This window comes from Dunckerocampus dactyliophorus, chromosome 3, assembly GCF_027744805.1.
Source record: "Dunckerocampus dactyliophorus isolate RoL2022-P2 chromosome 3, RoL_Ddac_1.1, whole genome shotgun sequence".
NCBI lineage: Eukaryota > Metazoa > Chordata > Actinopteri > Syngnathiformes > Syngnathidae > Dunckerocampus > Dunckerocampus dactyliophorus.
This window is the reverse complement of record NC_072821.1, coordinates 31,400,545-31,422,920: the sequence shown is the minus strand read 5'-3', so window position 1 is coordinate 31,422,920 and position 22,376 is coordinate 31,400,545. Positions and strand designations below refer to the sequence as shown.

General features: G+C 39.6%; 2 protein-coding genes across 4 annotated transcripts in view; one reads left to right on the top strand and one right to left on the bottom strand.

Moving 5' to 3' along the window:
• Window positions 1-2,274: 2,274 nt before the first annotated feature.
• cart3 (cocaine- and amphetamine-regulated transcript 3) lies at window positions 2,275-8,070 on the top strand. The gene is made up of 3 exons (XM_054771860.1): window positions 2,275-2,619; window positions 2,731-2,814; window positions 4,769-8,070. Exons 1-3 carry the CDS (start codon window positions 2,425-2,427, stop codon window positions 4,874-4,876), a joined length of 387 nt encoding a protein of 128 aa, XP_054627835.1. The 5' UTR covers window positions 2,275-2,424; the 3' UTR covers window positions 4,877-8,070.
• An 11,717-nt stretch (window positions 8,071-19,787) lies between these two features.
• Window positions 19,788-22,376, bottom strand: part of cdkn2aip (CDKN2A interacting protein) — a 21,145-nt gene continuing 18,556 nt past the window's right edge. For all 3 annotated transcript variants that reach the window (XM_054771854.1, XM_054771852.1, XM_054771853.1), the window contains exon 4: window positions 19,788-21,424. In XM_054771854.1, coding sequence (XP_054627829.1) covers window positions 20,835-21,424 — 590 coding nt within the window. In that variant the 3' untranslated portion in view covers window positions 19,788-20,834. The remainder of the gene's footprint in view (window positions 21,425-22,376) is intronic.

The window sequence follows — 22,376 nt, the reverse complement described above, 5'->3', positions numbered from 1 at the left end:
ACCTAACGCTAGTTTTAACGCTCTTTAATAGTAGCACAACATTTGAATCACATTTTATGAGCAACGAGGGGTTGCATACAAAGACACCACGTATTTTAAGTTGAATTTACATGTTTTGAGTGTATTTTCTGAGATTTCTGAGCATACTTAAATGCAGCAAACTGTCCTTCCGTATTACGAGTTGCAAAGTAAGTCATAAGAATATCCACTAATTGTTTTTCTATGTAATTCACGCATAATGAAGACGTTGTGATGTTTGGGGTGGGGGTGGTTGTGAATGCATCTTGCTGCCGTCTACTGACAATGAGGAAGTGTCTTTCCGATGACGAAAGGACGAGAGACGAGTTGGTGAGTTGGAGATAAACAGCCTATTTCAGTTTAATTGTTGTTTTCAATTAATTACTTTTTCAAAGTGCTTTTTGTGTCACTCCCCCTTCTCGCTTTTGCATATTGTAGCTCTACTTAAAACCTCATTAAGAACCAAATGTGCAAAATGCAAATTCTAGCAATTTTTCAACTGGTCTTAAGATTTTGATCGGGAGTGTATATGGTGTAGGCTCCAGCAAGCCCTGCGACCCTAATGAGGAGAAGCGGTATCGAAAATGGATGGATGGTGTATATGGTGTTGGAATTGCACTGCTGTTGATGTGTTCAGGTTAGAATGCAGTTATAAAAGAGCGTCACAGAGACAGAGACAGAGACTCTGTGGGGACGCTACACTGTGCCCCCGTCTGTCGTCATAACAGATAGGAATCTTATATAATATATATTAGATATTCAATATTCAAAATCAAGTATGATAAAGCATGACTTGAACTTTAATTTGCTACCTCATTCACTTTTCTACCCCAAATATTAAGTTAGAGGCAATTTCATACTGGAAAATAGTGCCTTTGGTCCCCATTGCTTTAACATTGAGTCAAGACAAAAGCTGTGCACAGCCGTACTGCAAAATATCTCATAACTTAGGCTGCAAAAATCAGTTTTAAAAGTCAACACAGTAGCCATTTACATTTTTTTGATCATCAAAAAGTCCAGGAAGAAAATCAAGTATTTTTCATATGCAGCAGCAGCAAGATGTGTATTCGTTTTCACCCCACACCAACCACAAGAAATGCCTAACTGTCATCGATGACAGGAATGTAGAATATCCACCAACATCCACTCCATATTGGAGAAAATCAATGTTTTTTTGCATGATTTTCTTGTCATAATATCTAAATTATCCATATTTTATCTGCTTTTATATTTATATTAAGGCATCCACATTGAAAAAAGGACAGCAATGCAAACGCAACATGTAGTAATTCCGGGTAAAAAAAAAAACATATGTTGCAACATCAGATTTGAATGAAATTTCATCTGCAGATAGATATTGAAGTGAATTAATATCCTACATACGTTTCATCTTGTCCTGAAGCTCCAATGCATGAGTATGAATGGCTTAAAGTTGGACTTAACTTCCGAAGCCGTCGTATGAGTCAATGTGGTCCAACACTCAGTATAAATTTGACACGAACAGAGAGGCGTGGCTTGCCATTATGCGTATGCGCTAAAAAAATTAATATAATTAATGAAATAAATCAGTTACTGCCGTTAAAGCACTGTTTCTGGCTAATAATATAACAATATCAGCAAAATAACACAGGCCGCACGGTGGCCGAGTGGTTAGCATGTTGGCCACACAGTCAGGAGATCTGGAAGATGTGGGTGCGAATCTCCGTTGGGCATCTCTTTGTGGAGTTTGCATGTTCTCCCCGTGCGTGTGTGGGTTTTCTCCGGGTACTCCGGTTTCCTCCCACATTCCAAAAACATGCATGTTAGCTTAATTGGAGACTCTAAATTGTCTAAATTGTATGAATGTGAGTGTGAATGGTTGTTTGTCTATACGTGCCCTGCGATTGGCTGGAGCCTAGTCGAGGGTGTACCCCGCCTCTCACCCGAAGTCAGCTGGGATAGGCTCCAGCATGCCCGCGACCCTCATCATACAATTATGCACTTTTGTTACATACAATTGTTATTTACAAAATAGCTCAACCACAGCAAGGACTACTATTGGCTTTCATTCAACAAAAAACACATATCTGTGAATTGTGACAATAAACATAAAAGGCGATTGAAAAATATCGATCTCATCATGCCAATATCGATCCGATATTGATATTACGCTCGGTATCGTTGCTATCGCACATGTATCCACACGCCCACCCCCTACCACAGTGATGCTGTTCATCTTGTAGACTTTGCGAGGCATATTTTGCCCAGCAACTTTTACGGGATGACTCACCCAAGGCGACTGTTATACGCATGACAAAACATGGGAGGGGGGATTAAAAAAAAAAAAAAAAGGTGAGGTGGAGCAACCAGACGGCAGGCGTCAAATAAAAAAAGGTGTTTGGCTCGTCGGAGTCACAATCTGAGACGATGATGAAGCCGTGCACCGCTACCATGCAGAGCTCCATGAGGCGTCTCGGAGGCGCGCTGGTGTGCGCACTGATGCTGCTCTCCTGCGCCTCGCAAGCCCACGTCCTGGACTCCGAGTCCGAGGAGGAGTTGAACCCCAGAGCCCTGCGAGATTTTTACCCAAAAGGACCCAACCTGACCAGCGAGAAGCAACTGGTAAGCTTTTAAAAGTCATTAGGTATTGTTAGTTGTTCAGTGAAGAAAGTCTGCTTGCTTTCATGAATGTGTCACGTGTACTTAACTTTAAAACTGTTATTTGCGTGGCAGCTTGGAGCTCTCCAAGAAGTTCTCGAAAAGCTTCAGGCTAAACGGCTGCCTTTGTGGGAGAAGAAATTCGGCCAAGTCCCGACGGTAAACTTGTTACAGACATGTCATTTATTTCCAAATTCCTATAGAATGGAGGTGGGTGGAGATGATCCTACATATTTTGTTTTCCATTCGATATCAAATAAATGCAGGGCCAGTATCGCCGATAACGATACTTTTTCACTTGACATTTTTCAAGATCTTTGAATGATTTTGTGATTTTTGCTTTTTAATTTATTGATCATGGTTATAAACAGAATAAACACAGGATTTAAAGATTTAAAGCAAACCAAAATATGTTTTAGAAACAAACTTATTTGTGAACAGTTTGACAATATTTCATGCAACTAGGGTGTCCAAACTTTTTCCACCCAGGGCCACATTCTGAAAAACGAAAGGATGCAAGGATGAAAAAGCCTACCAGTAGTATAAACTTTGCTCTTTGCTCTTTTCCCCCCATTTTTGCTGTTTTGTTTATTTATTTTCAAAATAGTTCATCTTTCCTTTTTAAAAAAAAATTGGGGGAAATATTTTGACTTTATTACTGTAATAATATAATTTTTTTTCAAACCTAATTTTGCAAAAAAAAAAAAAAAATCCAACATTTTGCTTGTTTCTCCTAATATTACAACTTTGAAAAAAGGACAGGTGTTTTTTTCTTTAATATTTCAACTTTATGCTACTAAAGCGACATTATTTTTTCTCATTATATTACAAGGAGTTTATTATAAGACTATTTTCTCAGAATATTTGTACTTTATTCTCGTAAAATTACAGCTGTTTTTTTCCATTTCTGATGTTTTTTTTTAAATTTTCCAACTTTTTCCAACTTTCTTATTGTAAATTTTCTTCTCCTAGTTATGACTTCATTCCTATAATATTTGTACTTTATTCTGATAATATTATACATTTTTCCGCAAACTATTTTACGAAAAATTACAACTTTATTTGAAAAAAAGTTTTGAAAAAAAAAAATTCAACTTTCAAGAGCTACTAATTTGATATTATTTTTCCTTGTAATACTACAATGTTATTGTTGTAAAGTTATGACTTGTTCTTGTTAGATTCCAACTTTTTTCTCTTCATATTTTGACTTTATGATCAATTTTTGCTGTTATTTTTTCTCCAAGCGGCTGTTTTTTTTAGAATGGGCCACGGGCCAATAAAAAAACAGCAACAAATGGCCCCCAAGCTGCACTTTGGACACCCGTGTAATACAACAATGTAGAACAATATAACGATATCAACAAAATAATACATTTATTTCCCTTTATTACACACGGTTGTTTGCGCAAAATACTACACTACTAAAACTTCATCCAATATATACTGTACAGTAGTATAGCAGTACAGTAGTATCTACGATATACATGAACAACCCAACAAAAACACACATATTTGTGAAAGTTAACATTTAAGATCAATCTGATACTGATACTACCCTGGTTGCGATAATATCGATATTTGGATCGAGCACCCCTATTATAGGCCAGTGTTTCTCATATACTGAAATAGTGATTATGTTAATTCACGGGTGTCCAAAGTTTTTCCACCGAAAGTGAGAATATGAAGGGTCACTATGATATTTTTATGTATTTTTAAAATTTTGTACAAAGGCTAAAAAAGAACTTGATATATATTTAAAGACAGAACATTTAGTTTTTATTGGTGATTACTCTTATTATTACGGTGTTATTACTACTTTTTTTTGGGTTAAATTTTATTTCTACAATGTGCCCCCGGGCCGCACTTTGGACACCCCTGTGTTAATTCATACCTGCCAACATTTGCATTTGAAATTGCGACAGGAAGCGGGGACCTCATTTAAGTTTTGTTTCGCTCGATGTTTTACTACCACACACACTAACGACACCTGATGACAGCACAAGCGCATTCTCTGAGGCCATGATCAAAATACTGTATCACATAGCATGCAGTACCGGAGAGGATTTTTTTAAAATTTGGGGTGAAAAATAACGATGTCCGTTGTCTCCTGCAGTGTGACATCGGGGAGCAGTGCGCGGTGAGGAAAGGCGCTCGGATCGGGAAGATGTGCGACTGTCCTCGGGGAGCTTTCTGCAACTTCTTCTTGCTCAAGTGCTTATGAGCCTGCTCGGTTCCCAGCGTCGAATGTGTCATCAAGACGACAGATAGAACATTGTCTTTGGAATTGTACGTTCATACTTTTCAATGAAAAAGCTGGGAGTGGCGTGACATGTGAGGGATTGAAATGAATATACAGTGGAACCTCGGTTTTTCGTTAGTAATTCGTTCCAAAAATACAAAAAACCCACTGAGAATTTCATCTCTATTGTCACAGTTTTTCAAAAATATCATCATTAATAAATCATCAATAAGTGTTTTTGTGGTTGAATACAGCCTATTAATTAATACATATTAATTCGTTTTTATGAAATGACGCATTTTCAAGCATAAAAATGGCTAAATAAACTAAAATACCAATATAAGGCATTCAGAAGACGCATTCAAAGACGCTGTGATGATATGTAGTATTCTACACTGGTCACGAGGTGTCAGTAATTACTGTAATGTTCAGTGAGACACACAAGCACCAGCCTTGATCGCTGGGACGACAGACTTCTATTGCAGGTTTGAATGATCTTGCAACCACGCCAAGCTAAAACTCAACTCACTTCCTGTCTGCCTCCCATTCTCCTAAGCAACACATTTACAGCAACACACACACGCGTGAGTCTTATTTATGTCTTAAATGGCTTATTTTCTCTTATTATGTCAACTGTGTTGGGTGATAAGAGTGTAAAGGTGACTATAGGGGTGTTATGCCATGTCTAGAGGGCTCTAATAATGTTAACAACCACATTTAGAAGGTCGTAAACTGCTCTAACTACTAAAGTATTCTATTTATAAATAAGGAAGCTTACTTATCACAATAAACGTGGCGTTGCTGTAACTATTAATTTATACTTTCGTAGTCTGCTGCTAGTTCTTTCTTGAAATCTTTATCCAAGTGCTTTCACTAATAACGCTAATAACTTGGCCCCATGGCAGGTGATTTAGCAGTTGGACTAAATAAAAAGCACAGAGATTAAGTTAAACGCGTGGTATGTCTTGTTTGGGCACCCGATTCCGTGAAAACATATGTGAGCAAAGCGACTAGTCTGTTCCGTGCTCGGAGACCCAGACTGTGTACAAAAACTGTGGACGGAATTTTGTCAAATCGAAAACCGAGGTTTCACTGTATTGTGTTTTGTTCAAAAGTTTGGAGACATTTTCATATGCTGTTCAATGAGAAAGTGTCTCTAAACTTTTGAGTGGTACTGTATATACGTATGATGCATAATACTCACCACAGGGATGAGCCTGGGCTTATCAGAGCTGCCTTTGCAAAGAAAATGCTCACTTTTGAAGAGGTGTTCCTTCATTATTGTGGTTGTATTTTGCACTGAGCGCTGTTCAACTACACGACTCGAAATATTCAAAAGAGCTCTCTGTAAACCATGGGCTTTGTTCAGTGTACACCCTGACTGAGCGTTGGAATTGTCAACACAGCTCTTTTAGTGTACACGCTGTGTAATTTGTGTTTTCAGGACCACTCCATATTTCTTCCATCAAAAAAGCTGTTTAACGCCACCACCGGCCTTCAAGTCCTAAAAACTGTTTTGTCACGATAAATGTTTGTGTATGTGTCGTGACGTGAGAAATAAATGGTGAACTGTGTTTTGTAAAGCAGTGCGGTCGTCACATACTCCTTTTACCACAGGACGTCGTCAAGAACTATCGATCAGCGGTGCCTGTTTGCAGTCCACACCTAATTCCCACCGAACAGAGGCACCCTACATATTGTGCTCAGCATTGTAAATTAAATATCGAGCAGGAATAGGAAATGGTGTCCTTCCTTTGATGAAGTAATGATTCGTTAACACCGAGATAACTTTTCTGTAACGTACTACAAGCTCGCACCAGATTCAGACTGAGTGTAATTACCTGCTGAACGTTCAGCAAGTGAGTACTCGCCTCACGTTTGATTATATCTTCACAAGGCACGCTACCATGGAAATGAAACTTGAATGTGACACGTTTTCTGCACTGCAAAAACAGCCACATTTGAAAGAAGCCACAACTTTTCTTATTTCAAGCAAAAAATTCTGCCAACGGGATAAGCAAAATTTGTCTGGCTAGAATTCTCATAACTAGATTATTCATCTTGTGACTTTTAACGAGTCACACGAGTCCTATAATAAGCAAGTTGTAGGTAGATTTAAGTAAAAATGTTTCTACATATTCTAGATGTAGGAGTATTTTTCTATTTTCTTACAATTTCAAGTCTCCAGTTAACCTGTCACGCATGTGGAAGGAAGCCAGCACAGGGCGGAGCGTGTGAGCGTGAGTTCCGCACAGATGCGTTCCAATGGTGATTGAACATACTAACCGCTCGGCCACCAGGCAGCTAACATCGTTTCTTGTCGGCATGTTAGTTATGTTGGTTACTTCAAATGAGGCAAATGATATGGATGGAACTTTTTTATGTAAAAAGACTGTGATTGGATCTAAGATTCGCTTAATTTAGGAAATAAACACTATTAGAACTCTTTTTGGGCATGATTTGCATGTAAATTCACTATTTTTTACATTTTTAAACTATATAAAAAGAGTGTCATATTTTCTTGAATTAAGTTGAATAGTTTTACACAGATTTTATGACTGGATTTCAGTTAATAAATCTTGGTACGCTTTGTGAAGTTTGCTGTGCAGCCTTCACATTGGTCCGAAATCAGCAAATCTTTACATTTATTTTCTGTGTGTGAGTCCATTCTTAAATTTAGAAAGTTTAGAAACAAGTTTTATTCTTAATTTAACACAAATATTCTTAATCTGTTGCTGAAGAAGAATCAAAATTAAGTTTTTAGCTTGTTATAAGAAAAAAACAACTCATTTCTGGCAAAAAATATCTTCATAAGAATTGGCTAGCTACACTCTCCTAATATAACATTATTTTTCTCAAGTGTAAATTGCTGGACAGGATATTTTTCTTTTTCGGAAAAAAAAAGAAATGATTGCTGAAAATGGGACTTTTTTTACTTTCTTGAAATGTAGTTTTTGCAGTGTAAGCTGCATGGTGGCCGAGTGGTTTGTATGTTAGCCCCACAGTCAGGCAACCTGGGTTCAATCACCTTTGGAACACATCTGTGTGGAACTCACACACTCCCCCCTGTCCTGGCTTCCTTCCATATGCATGGTAGGTTAATTGGAGACCCTTTAAATTGTAAGAAAATAGAATAAGACTCAGCTAATTTTATATAAGAGCATTTGGCTTACTTCTTAACTTGTAATAAGAACATTTGACTTAAATCTAGTGATGTGATCAAGAACAACTTGCTTATTTTAGGACTCATTATATTCTTAAAAGTCACAGGAAAAGTATTCTAGTTATAAGAATTCTACCCAAGCAACTTTTGCTTACCCCATTGGCAGATTTTTTTGCTTGAAATAAGAAAAGTTGCCTCATTTTAATATCATTTGGGCTTCTTTCAAGTATGGCTGTTTTTGCAGTGCAGGAGTTGGAGGAGAGACAACCAATTCTTCTGGCGTTGCACCGGCGGCAGAACTTGTGCAGATGACGAGGGCAGCTGGAAGTGGTGGTGACGTTGAGCAGGGGCCGCGGTAGGCTGGACCGTGGGCCAGCACTCAGGAACAGCATGTGGCGACTGCACCTCAGCTTGGCGTGGCAAGGAGGGAGGAAGTGGCTGCAACTCAGCTGGTAGGAGGAACTCAAATTAGCAGTAGGTGTGTCAGAACAGGAAAGTAAAGGCAGAAAACAAGGAAGAATTACAAAATAAGAGCATGAATTGAGAACTAAACGGTCACTGTGATGTAAGCTGTCACGCAGCGCGTGACACATATTTGAGCTCATATGTCCAATTAGCTCTGTAATAATCCTCATAATGCATTCATTTCCTTACTGATTTCTGTACTTTATGTGCCTTTGTTTTCATTATTATGTTTATGTGTAACATTAATTGCATTGTTTTATTACTTGAAGCAAAACAGCAAAAGAACATAAAGTTACCGTACGTTACTGTAAATTGTGAACTATTGAGTGCACCTGAATATAAGCTGCAGCCACCAAATTTAAGGCAAAAAAAGTTTAGTACATGTACAGGCTGCTCTAATAAGCTGCTGGTCTCCATGTTGTAACATGGTATATTTACACAGACACGCTATAAACCTTGCAATTCTACCTACACTCAGTGTTCCCATCGTCACTCGTGATGAGACGCAAGATGCTTTTTTTCATCTGAGTTTTTTTCATCAGAACAGCTGCCGCAGTCCAAGCAGAAGGTGTAGTAATTCTACACCTGATCAAAGTTACTTAAGATTTGTCAGATCAAATCAATACCGCTGCATAGGACTTCAAACCTGCTACTAGTTTCTATTGCGGAAATGCACTGCTTTCTGTTTAGGCACGCCAAGCATCATGGGAACTGTAGTTCTTTTAGCCATACATTAACTGCATCATTCTTTAAGCGGTAAATTGTACACCGGCCTGGCACGTGTCCTGGTGTGTGTGCGGACATTCATTTACGGAGGACCAGATTACAGTAATTCACTAATGACAGTAATTCATTAAATGTATCAAAGTAATATGTTTTATTGTGTGCTTATTTTGTTTTTTTTAAGTGTAAGAAGGAAACAGGAGTCCGTCTTCAAGCCAAACGCTTGTGAAAAGTTTGGGAAACGCTGTACTCGTACAATAGCAGGGGGAACACTGCTCTTTGGACCTCGTGTACGATCACAAAGCAAACTGAAATGCACCTCTTGGTGGAGATGTGGCTATAATGAGCAAAAAGACACCGACAGGAGACACATGGGCAATTAGGAGGACTGACAGCGACAGAGCCAGTACAACGCTGATCAAACACGGCAACGTTTTTTTTAGTACAAATGTCAGAAGAAGTGACTCACAGAGAGAAGTCAAATCTGAAGGATCGTGTGTCCATTTAGACCGAGCACATCTGACCACATGTCAACTGTAGCCTCGCAAAATTTGACAGAAAAAACAAATATATAAGAAATAAACACGTCTCACTTCAGTGTTGTCAGAGATCTATTCACGTCATGTTGACATATTTATGACACAACCAAATCAACATATCACAACTTGCGCTAAAACAATTCTGAAAAGGAGCAGGAAGAAGCAGAGAGGATCCATCTGGTGTCTTCCTGCCACAGCCGCTCTGCCTAATTAAGAACACCAGTAATCGCAAAGCGGGTGCGCCTTGTTGCTCCGCCCCACATGAGACGTAAGGGAATCTGGAGAGGAAGAACATGTTGGTAACAAAAATGTGCTTTTTGCATAGAAACATTGCAATTAAAGTACAAAAATCCCCAAAATTAACACAATGAACAGACACTAAGAAATAACATGGCGTGTCTTGTCTTGTCTTTGGGTGAAAGACAGTGTTTTCATGTGATTTCTGGGTTGGTTTAAAATGCGTAAATCAGTTCAGTTGGTAAATAAATACGTTAAAAATGTATGGTAATAAATTGTAACAAGCTATGGTTAAAAATTTGACGACATCGTCTTCAAAAAGAATCGTTTCAGTGACAGCAAGAGTGAGTGCTCCTCTTGACATTAGACAATCTTGGACGTTTTTCGGCAGCACAAGCTGGCCACCAAGAAAGGAAGTATTGAAAAGCTCATAAGCAGTGTTTTTGCTCTAAAACGTTAGAGCCTTTGGAAACGTACGTCTTTGTGAGCACGTGTAGAAAGCACTTAAAATACCGATCACAGATGTTCCTGAATTATTACATTAGGGCTGTCAAAGTTAACGGGAGTTTCATTGGTCACACTTTACAGTAAGGTCCACAAAAATATAGTAGTTATTGAGGAACTAATGAAGAACTAATGAGGAACTAATGACTGAGGCACATATATTTAGACTAGTTACTGAGGAACTAATGAAGAATTAATGAGGAACTAAAGTGTAGAGTAGTTACTGAGGAACTAAGGCACATAAATTTAGAGTACCGGTAATTACTGAGGAACTAATGAAGAACTAATGAGGAACTAATGACTAAATCACATACATTTAGACTAGTTACTAAGGAACTAATGAAGAATTAATGAGAAACTAAAGTGTAGAGTAGTTACTGAGGAACTAAGGCACATAAATTTAGAGTGCCGGTAATTACTGAGGAACTAATGAAGAACTAATGAGGAACTAATGACTAAGGCACATACATTTAGACTAGTTACTGAGGAACTAATGAAGAATTAATGAGGAACTAAAGTGTAGAGTAGTTACTGAGGAACTAAGGCACATAAATTTAGAGTACCGGTAATTACTGAGGAACTAATGAAGAACTAAAGAGGAACTAATGACTAAGGCACATACATTTAGACTAGTTACTGAGGAACTAATGAAGAATTAATGAGGAACTAAAGTGTAGAGTAGTTACTGAGGAACTAAGGCACATAAATTCAGAGTACCGGTAGTTACTGAGGAACTAATGAAGAACTAAAGAGGAACTAATGACTAAGGCACATACATTTAGACTAGTTACTGAGGAACTAATGAAGAATTAATGAGGAACTAACGTGTAGAGTAGTTACTGTGGAACTAAGGCACATAAATTTAGAGTACCGGTAGTTACTGAGGAACTAATGAAGAACTAATGAGGAACTAATGAGTAGTGGTTAGGGTTAGGTAGGTTCGTTCCTCATTAGCTACTGTAATTTTGTGTACCTTATTGTAAAGTGTTACCGTTTCATTTAATGGCACTTTTAACATGCACACGTCCTGTTTGACCCTCAGCCCACACCACAGTTTGAAGAAACGCAACGGTGACTGTGGAGCCACAAGCGGGAGCAAATATTGAGCAGAAATGGACAAAGAAAAGGGTATTTTGAATGGTAAATTTATCTTAAAAGCCCCGGCAGATGGCTCCTGCAACAAGACCAAATATATTCGTATCTACTGTCGCTGTGATTTGAGTTGTCACGGAGTGCGTCGCCTGCCAGAGAGAAGCGAGAAGTTAGAGGAGCACTGCCGGTATTTATTTTTGCTTTGAACTGCCAGCTAAAATTTTAGTTACCAGCTGCTACTTACTGGCAGGCATAGCCGAGGACGGCTATTTGGGGGCTTGTGCCAATCTGACCATGGCTCAAAAGGAGAATGGATGTAAATAGCATTAGCAGTGCACTAGCTAGTCAGCGGGATTATAGCATTCTAGCATTTATCTAGCATTCTAATTTATCTTATTTACTATGTATTTACAAGGCCATCAAATCTTATATGCATTCTCACATACTATCAGCATTCAGTACCAAATATGAGGTGAAAAAGGTGGAAAATACAGTATAGTAGTCTATCTGTAGTGGGTGGGACAAAGTTAGATGGTGCATTCAAGGACCGTCCAACAAAGTGGGACAAAACGCTTCTCGCATTAAACATGCAAAAACTGTGGGATTTCTATGTGAATATTATCTTTTGAATAAAATAACGGCCCATATTTCCAAAATGGATATCCCTTTACAATAATACAATACAACAAAAATTTGGCGTAGTTATTGTTGTAGTTGCTTATCGAATCGTTTACCACAAAGAGATTTACAACCCTACTTATTATAGATAAAAATGTATTTCGATCGGCGATTAATGGCGATTAATTATGAGTTAAGTGTGTAGAAAATGTGATTAATCGTTAGCAGATATTTTAATCAATTGACAGCTCTGCTTTAAATACGTTTGTAAAGTCGATGGTGCGCTGTTAGCTGTTAGTAATGTATAACCTGTTTTGGCTAACTACTTGTGTTTAGCATGCCTAATTGACAATTATAGATAGTAATTGCATTTTTTGTACAGTATGCTGCAGTTCCTGCACGCAGTTGCTGGACGTCAAAGAAGGCTTCAGAAAAGTAAGCCTAGCGTTTAGAGTACTTTGAGTTTTCTTTATTAGTTCGCTGGCTGTCAAGCAGCATATAGTCACGTGTTGTGAGGACAGCACGTCTTCCCCGTTCAATATGTATCTTACTATTTAGCCACAATGGTTTTTACAAGAGGAAGGGTCTTGATACTTCTTCAATTGCATTTACAAAGAATTGCCTAGAGCCCAGTTAACAAGGATTATAATATAATAGTAACAATAACTGCATACAATGCATCTTATCATAGTAAAGTACAATGTCTTTCCTGGCTGCAAAGGATTGTTTAAAGTACTGAGTTGACTTTGAGAGTTTTGCTTGTTACCCAACAGTCCTCTCTGCTACCTGGCGGCACTCATCAATAATGTAGAGGAGACAAGTACAAAATGTTTGTTTTTTTGGGGGGGGGGAGCAGGGGGGGGTGGTTGTTTGGATTCCATTTGGGAACTTCCACATGGGACCAAAAAAACATGTTCTTTTAAGCTGTCAACTAAATTCGTATGTTCTTTGCATGAATATTTCACAGACATCTGGAAAAAGACATTCATTGGAATGAGGTTGCTAGGATGCCACATTTGAAATAATGTATGGCAGAACCTGCTATTAAAGTAGCAGTCAGGAACAGAATGTGAGGTTACAGGATGCAGTCAGTGGGTAAAGAAGCCTAACAGTGCTTAACACTAGCAAAACACATCACTGTTGTCTTATAATAAACAATTTCTCATGAACAGATTTTAGCTCAAAGTTATTTATTTTGCTTTATGAAAATAGGCGTTTTCTGGTTACAATATGCCTTTTTGTTCTGTTTTTCCACTGTTGCTGGTTTTTCATTCAGTGGAACCCTGGCGCTTCCGGTTGTGCAGGGGTGTCAAACGGCAGCTGGCTATGTGAAGATGATGCAGGGGGCATCCCTCATGACTGAAAGTCCTCGTCTGTGTGGTAATGACTGTCTTATACAACGGGACAACGCTCAAGTTCACAATGCCCGCCTGCCAAAGAACTTCTTCCAGAGGAAGAATGCGTCGTTTGTGAACGAAATGGCTCTTAGAGCCGGCTCTTTGAAGTGAACTAGCCGTCGTTTTTTTTTCTCGTCTTTATTTTTTTCTTGGGGAGAGCTTGGAGTGGATATGTCAGAAATAGACATACCAGTTACTCTGTGTTTTTCGCCATCCTATAACTCTCACAAAAAGCGGGGGTTTACCGTACTCCAAATTTTTGTATCAATGTAATACCAAACAAATACGGGGGCCAGTATTGCTGATACCAATACTTTCTTGTCACGATTCCGCTCCTTTGTTTTGTTTCCCTGCCTTCTCCTGGTTGTTCTGTCTTGCCAGATCCTACATTCCTGGCTGTAGGCGGAGCCACTAGGCGCACCTGATGTGGATTATTGACCAACCTACTTATGCTGATTGCTGACAGCTGGGAGATGCCGGATTATTCCTCAAAGTTCCCTGTGCAAACGTATGCTGCATCTCTCTAGCTTCTTACGTTTGCCTTTAGTCATTTTTTGGTGCGTCCAGTAGCCACAGGCTTCAGCCTGGCTTTTTGTGTTTTTCATGGTGTAAGCTTTTGCCACCATCGCCTTTCGTCGCCAGTGGAACCAACGAAGACTGTGTTCTACTCACCTGCCTCTCGCCTCTGCATCTGGGGTGTCAGACTTGCGTCAAACGTAACACTTTCAGCTTGAAAAATATGATTTTTTCTTTAATTTGATCATCATTATAATCAGAATAAAACACAGGACGAAGATTATAGGCGGAAAATCTTGAATATTTTCAAGTAAAAAGTTGTCCCGATCTGCTATTGATACGGGATTTAGGTTCGATATCAACTAAAAAAAAAAAAAAGTGCATTACATTGGCCTCCGTCTAAAATTTCCACTGTCACCACTCCGGTACAAGCTTCAGCACTTCTCCCCAGCAACGCTGGATCCAGCATGCTGATCCCACGTGATCACAACTGCCCTAACAGGGAAGGAGCGAGCCCCCTTTGCCCCCTGCAGTGGCACAGAACCAGGGAAGCTCAACCCCATCGTGCATCCTTACAAGAAAAACAAACCACCGGCCCACCCAAACAATCAATGGTGTCCAAAACATCCGCAAAACGTGACAAAGTACGTTTTTATCATACCTACTGTGGCTGACTAATCTTCTTCTCTCTTTGAGTTATATCACTTGATCAACTTTACACACAACAAAATAAGTAATGAAAGCTTGTGCTGATATCCGATCGGATTATTATCTCTATTTGCCGATACTCGATGTTGTATCGGGACGTCACAATAAAAAGCATCGGTTTCGGGAATACTGGCACTGCATTTGTTTGGTATCAGATCGATACCAAAATTTGCAGTATCGCCCAATCCTATTGTCAGCCCCTTGAATGGCAGAGAACAGCTGTTGCAGCTGCCAGCTCAAACAAAGCAAAACGACACATGATGTATTTTAGACCAAATCCCATCAATCTGGTGCTACGTTTTCATTACCACCGGATAAACAGCCATGCTAATTGGGTTCTGCCTGACCAGCGTCCCATTCATCTTTGTCATGTGCAGCCACACTTAGTCCAGATGGGGATGATTTGTCTCGAATCCCCTCAGGAACTGCCTTGAGTCCGAAATGCCAGGCCAGCGCTGCTCATTTGCGTGCAATCATTTGACAGATCCGGTAAAGAATGACGGATGAAGTCAAATGATAATCGAGGGTGAGCTGGACGGAGAAAAAGAAGAGGAAACAAATGACCGAGTCGCAAACAGATATTGCTTCCCGCGGGGACGTTGTTTAGTCGAAATGTCTCAATCTGTCACGGTAACTGGAATTCCAGGGGCACTGATGTTGATTTACAAGAAATTAACACTAACACACGCTGAGAAGCTCCAACTAAGCTTTGTTTATGTCTGAAAAAAGGAAAAGGTATGTCTTTTTATGTCACCTTTTCTCTGTTGTTGGGAAATATCAAGTTACTTGAAAGGTGGAGCGTCATGGTCGCTTCCAAAGGATTGTGTTCTCAATCTGTGGCGAAAAGCAGTGAGTAACTGAGACACCCATAAAAATGTCTTGTTTTTGACACTGGGGAACACACAATGTAGCTGCACCACTTGGACTACGCAGACATCGGCATAGATGCATTCACACTAATATACTGTACATACTTCTATAACCCGCAAGGCATGCTGGGAAGCCCAACAGGAAGTTCCCCAGCATGCTTTGTGGGTTATAAATGAGTCTAAAATAGTGTTGTTTTGCATGTGCAGTCGCCCCTCGTCACTTCCCAGTTCAAAGTCCACACTTTCAAAAATATATCAATGAATAAATCATGCTGTTATGTGGTTGAATGTCACCTGTTATTTGTCATAAAATATGTATATTGAAGGAAATTTTATGGAGGTTTTTTTTTGCCTAAATTAAGCATTTTCTAGCATAAACATGACTAAAAGAGCTAAAATACAAACAGAAGTCACGTTCAAAGACATTGTGATGATATGTAGTATTCTCCACTGGTCGCTAGATGTCAGTAATGTTACTGTAATGTTGGGTGAGACACACAAGCACCAGACTTGATCGCCGGAACAACAGCCTTTTAATGCAGGTCAGGCGCAATTATCGCTATTCAAAATCCCTAATAATCCCGGGCTACTGTTGCTACAGAAACCTACTCCTAGCTAAAACGCCACTCTGAATCCCTGATGTCACTTTCTGTCTGCGCGCGCCACTTAAGGAACAGACACACACAAGCGACGAGTCTTATTTATCTCTTAAATGACTTATTTTCTCTTATTATGTCTACTATATAGGGTCATAGGCGTGTAAAGGTGACTAAAGGGGTGTTACTTAAAGTCCATAGGGCTCTAATAATGTTAAAAACTATATTTAGAAGGTTGTAAACAGGTTGAAAATATTCAATTTATAAAAATCACGGAAAATCACCTATCACGGTCATATTAACTGCGATAAATGAGGGATTATTGTATATTAGTACAGTATGTGGGGCTTTTATGCACTGCACAAAGTGGATGAAATAATGAATAACTACCTCCACATTCTTCAACTTCTCCTTGAATCAACAGCTAGACAGCTGACTGAATGACTCGACTTCTTCAGTCACTCAGAGAAGTGAATCAGGTACTCGATTCACTCAAGTTGCTACGCAGGAACTCGCACATGAGCAAGAAGTTGCTCCTGTGAGCCTTAGTCGAGTAAGTCGGTGAAACTCTTGTCTTCCTCAAGCACCCATGAGTCCGAGAAACTTGCGGGCTGAACGAGTGAATCAGTTTGGTTCAGCCTGTGAGATATGTGCTACCTGTTTCCCTTTAGTTTTATTTAGCTAGCGGTAGCATGGGTGAGATAAATGAACGAGTTAATGGAGACAAGTACCCGTGAGTCCTGAACTCGTGAGTTTTGAACAACTCCTTCATGACTCGCACATCTCTATCAAACACTCATTCCAACCTGTGCAAAGATTCAAATAAATTATTAAGGCCCCAAATAAATGTCCTGAACGTTAGATAATATCAGCTGACCAATCAATGTGTGATCAATGTGTTAGTAAAAAAAAAAAATACAAATGGGCCAAGCAAAACATCGTTAACATTGAATTAGCAAGTTAATTCAGAGCATGTCATTAAAACTGATGCTTCATTAAATGTTGATGAAGAAGTGTAAAGTGTAAAGCAGTCCAGGATTCAATGCAAAGAGTATCAGTCCACTCTATTATCAGACTATTATCGCTTTGCAAACAAGGCTGCCACCCGGTGGTAAAATAGGGGACTAAATCCATTATTTTTGTCCTATGACCTATGTTCCCTTCTTTATCCATCAGTTTTACTCCTTTACTGACTATTTTTCCTATATTCTTTCTATTTTTGAACTTAGGCATTGTTTATCATATATCCTGTACTTCTATATCACTGCACAATGTTCCTGTCTACTTTTTACTCTTGAATTGATTAATTACAGTCTCATTCAATTTTGGATCAACATTTGGTGTCCAAGCATGCGAGTATGGTGCATTCAAGAACCGCTGAACAAAGTGAGAAATCTCAGCGCTTGATGAAAAAGCATTATCAGTCAAACATAAAGACATAAACATGTAAAAAGTGGGAGGTATTTTAACGGTGGTATGTGTATAATGTACTGTACATTTTACATGAATGATATGTGGTTTTTGCAGAAAAAAACGCCTATTTTTGGTGGAAAAAAATCTGTGAATTTTTGCTGTCGTGAATGCTGAATTGTGAATGTGCAGGGATCTACTGTGCGTACTGTGTATTTTCTTTTTTAATTTTTTTAGATAATTGTATGTTATTTACAAACTTACAGTAAGCCCTCGGTGTCAGTAAGACACACAAGCACCAGACTTGACCTCCGGAACAGGCGTTTATTGCAGGTTTGAATGATCTCACAACAGGCACAATAATTCCTAACACAGACTACTGTTGCGGCCCCGCCAAGCTAAAACTCTACTCTGAACCCCCGACGTCACTTCCTGTCCGCCCCCCACTCAGCTCCACTAGCACTGGAACTAGGGATGTTCCGATCAGGGTATTATGCTGCCGATACCGATCATTCATGAGTGAAATCGGACGATACCGATCGCATAGATTAAGTGTACATTTTGGAATGTACTATTGTCTGTATCAGGGGTCACCAACGTCTTTTCTTTTGAGAGCTACATTTACAAAATGAAAATGGCCATTTTTTAATTTTCACAGCTTATTTCAACCCAAACAAACCGAACATGCTGGTTTTACCAGAACAATTACAAAATGCTGGTACAGTATCCACAACTCACATTTTGTATTTCAGAATGCTTTTCTTTCTTTCTTTCTTTCTCGTGTTCTCAGATTAGTAACTGACAACCTGAATGAAAAGCAGGCTTGCAGGCGTCTCTTGTGGTCGTGGCGGACTCCCTGGTGACCCCTGGGCTATATGATATGAAAGGGGAACCATAAAATTTCGATAAAAACATACGGTATTTGACGTACCTTTTCAAAATCAATGGTGAAACTTGGAGGATCAGGCGTCTTCTGTAAGGAGAATTTGGATGCGCTCCAGCAGGACCCCGGGCAGTACGAAGAATGCAAACACTTATCGGGCTATCCGCCTTAAACTTCCAACTGCCACACACACACACGGTTGCTACATTAGCCGCCGCCCGACTGATGATCACACTGCGAGCCTTAATAACTCACCACACCCTACAAAGTGCCACCCCAAACTAAAGCTTTTTTTAATGCACCACCCCGGCGAGACATTTTTCACTTTTTGCGGGGTGCAAAACTTCCAGTATATCACTCTCACAATGACAGGTAAGTCCCACACGGCAGTCATACTTGTATTGTGGAGGGAAAGTGGGCTGGAGACGGTCGCTACAGGCTAGACCAAGGGTCACCAACGTTTTTCCTTGTGAGAGCTACTTTTACAAAATGAAAATGGCCAAGAGCTACTAATTTTTGTAACATTTATTTTCAGAGTTTATTTTAAACCCAAACAAACCGAAAATGCTTGTTTTATCAGAACATTAACAAAATGCTGGTGTCCACAACTCACATTTTGTATTTCAGAATGCATTTCTTTCTACTGTTCTTTCATTATTAACTGAAAACCTGAATGAAAAGCAGACTTGCGGGCACCTCATGTGGTCGTGGGGGGCTACCTGGTGCCCGCGGGCACCGCGTTGGTGACCCCTGCGCTAGACGCTGCAATGGAGGCGGCGCTGATCTGCAGTATAAAGCAAGTATCGGCATATACGGATACCGTTCTTTTTCATGGAAATGGGCCGATACTGGTCGGTGGCCGATCTATCGGAGCACCCCTAACTGGAACACATTTACAGCAACACACACAAGCACGGGTCTTATGTCTTAAACAGCTTACTTTCTCTTATACTATATTCAGTAATACGAGTGTAAATGTGACTATGGGGTGTTATTTCATGTCGAGAGGGCTCTTATGTTATAAAACGCATTTAGAAGGTCAAACAGGTTTTCTATGCTCAAACTACAAGAAATTCGAATAAGGAATCCTACTACACTTATCATGGTTGAGTCTTGAACCATTTAAGCGTTATAAAATGAGGGATTACTGTATATTATGTATACAAATCATACTGAAGTTTGATTTGTTTATTCAAAAAGGAAAACATAGAAACCACTGCTGTAAACTTACAGTCACAAAGAACAGTGAGAATATTTATGTTTTTCATATAACCCTGTTCAACTTCAACCCAGACACTGCAGCAATTTACCTTCCAAAATGCTCAACAAATCTTGCTTAAATGGCTCAAACGGAAACTCAGGTTAGTCCCAAAAAAAAAGTGATGGGTGAACGTCACCCATGACTTCTAATCAAAGCTGTCCATGACACAAACTCTTTGTGGTATTATAACGACAGCACTATACCGCGTAGAAAAAAAGGTTGCATGTATGCTATGCCAGTTGAAACATCAATGCAGAGCAACAATGACTCCACAGAAAGTATTACTCATATTCATTTTAGTCATGTTTCAAGGTAACTTGCCCAAGGAGTGATGATTCTTGCTGTTCTATGAAAAGAAGGCAAATGTTGAGTTTGGACTGTTACCAGGGCAACGCACTTAATATAAGCTTGACAATTTCAATATTTGACTGCCCTGGCCTGATGGGGTTTTTTTTTTTACATAAAATAAATCAAATATTGATTAAATAAAGAAAACACCTGGGATTTTTACAGGATGATGAACATGCATATCAACCGTGAGCTGATAACAACCCTTTCAATGGCTTGGTTAACAGAATCCAGGTGCAGCACAACCTTTTAACAGAATGAATTCATCAAAGCAAGCAGTCTTTGTTTCCCTGGTAACTTGAGGAGAGCAAATCTTAACTCGGGCTCAACAATATTGGAGAATCCTCTGGGAATGGAAAGAAAAAAAAAAAAAGGTGCACACAACTTAAAACAAAGTTATGAAATGTGATCATGTAGCCTACTGTATGTACTGGCGTGCGTTGTGGGGGAATGCTGCACCTGACATGAGGCAATCATGTTTCCCCTCCAAATCATATTCTATTCTATTTGAGAGATGTACAAGGGTGTGATTCCCAAACCGCTGCGTCTTTCTTCAGTGTTGTATTCAGTAGATGCTAACAAGCAGGTCCAACATGACTAGTTTGTCCAGTCTAGAAGCAACTCTCCCCAGCGTGCTCCTCCTGGAAAGGGTATGTGAGTGCGGGGGGAAAGCCCTGATTCCGAGGCTGCTCATCCAACAGCAATAAATCCTCCACATCCTTCCCTTTATACCTCCGTCTAGCAATCTTTACCGTCACTTTTCTTCCTTGAAACACTTTGAGGGCCTCTTTAGAAGCCATGGAACGGGCAGCGGCCTCGTCCCGCCCGTAGCCCGTGCCCATGTAGACGGATTGGCAGCGAATTTCGCACACGTGGCCTTCCTTCTGTGTGCGACCCGCGGGCAGGCCGGTGATGTCCTTCAGCGGCACAAAGACGCAGCTCAGCGTCTGCTTGCACGACTCCACGCAGCTTCGAAGTATTTCAAAGTGGTCCAAGTTGGGACCGAACCCCCCCGCTGACACCAACTTCCAGGCCACTGCCTTGTAGAGGCGGTTAAAGAAAGGCTGGTGCTCTGCTGGAGCCTGCGGAAGAGGCCCCGTTTTCTGACTCGTGGGCCGTGTGGACGCTCTCCCGGCGGGTCGACCGTCGGGCTCATTAGGGCCGTATCTGCCCCTTTTTGCGCAGCTGTCGTCAGTGCCGCCTTCACATGATGTAACGACAGAAAGGACAGAGTCAAGCACACAGAGAAACAACATTTAATGAGGAAACAGGTGTGGGTGTGTTAACAGAATGAGTCATGGTCTTTACACTGACATTCTGCAGGGATAGAAAATATGAAAAAGGTACATCGCTAGTCAAAGACAAGCTACAAAGAACCCTTACATCACCTACGTTTCCTTCTTTTGTGCAGTGTTTCCCATGTATTTATACATTTACACACATACATTTATTTGGGCGGCCTGCCGTAATTACATTTGGACCCCGCACTTTTTTTTTTTTTTATTTGGTGGTGCTCTGTTTTACCCATCCTGATGGCCCTGCAACCCGAGTAAGTGAACGAAAATGGATGGGTGGATAATGTTCATTTGTCATTAACAAAAGGAGTGATTTATTGATTCTATGTTTCTCTAAAATTAATGGTTAAAGTATCTTTGCACTTATATGACTTAAAAATGTTCCAAATAATGCTAAATAGTACCAAGATCCTGGGGCAGATTACTTCTGTTTCCGTTATTTTCAATAAGAAAAACATCTTAACTTCTTAATTCTGTTTTCGCGACCCTGCATAGCTGCGTTTTTTTTTGTCAAAAATATAAATTTTTTAAATTTTTCTTGGCAAAACACCATTTGAGCTTTTTCTCTCCAAAAATAGGGCAGCTTATTCACTTATAAAACTAAAGTTCTAATTAATAATAAAGAAAAACATGCTTGTGTTTCCCATACATTTATATAATTTGTTGTGAGCCACCACAAATAAATTTGGACCGCCACAGATAAATTTTGTGCTACCTTTGATTGTACAATTTTTTTGTGCAGATGTGTATTTTTTTAGATTTTGCGCTATCTACTTCTTTTCTGATTTTCAGATACCTTTTTTTGTGTTTGTGTTTAGATTTGTACTACCTTTTTTGGGGAGGGTATTTTGTGCTACC

Coding starts and splice junctions, on each gene's coding strand:
- cart3 (XM_054771860.1), top strand. CDS start 2,425: ATGATGAAGCCGTGCACCGCTACCATGCAGAGCTCCATGAGGCGTCTC. Junction 2,620..2,730: donor TGACCAGCGAGAAGCAACTG/GTAAGCTTTTAA, acceptor TTTGCGTGGCAG/CTTGGAGCTCTCCAAGAAGT. Junction 2,815..4,768: donor AATTCGGCCAAGTCCCGACG/GTAAACTTGTTA, acceptor TGTCTCCTGCAG/TGTGACATCGGGGAGCAGTG.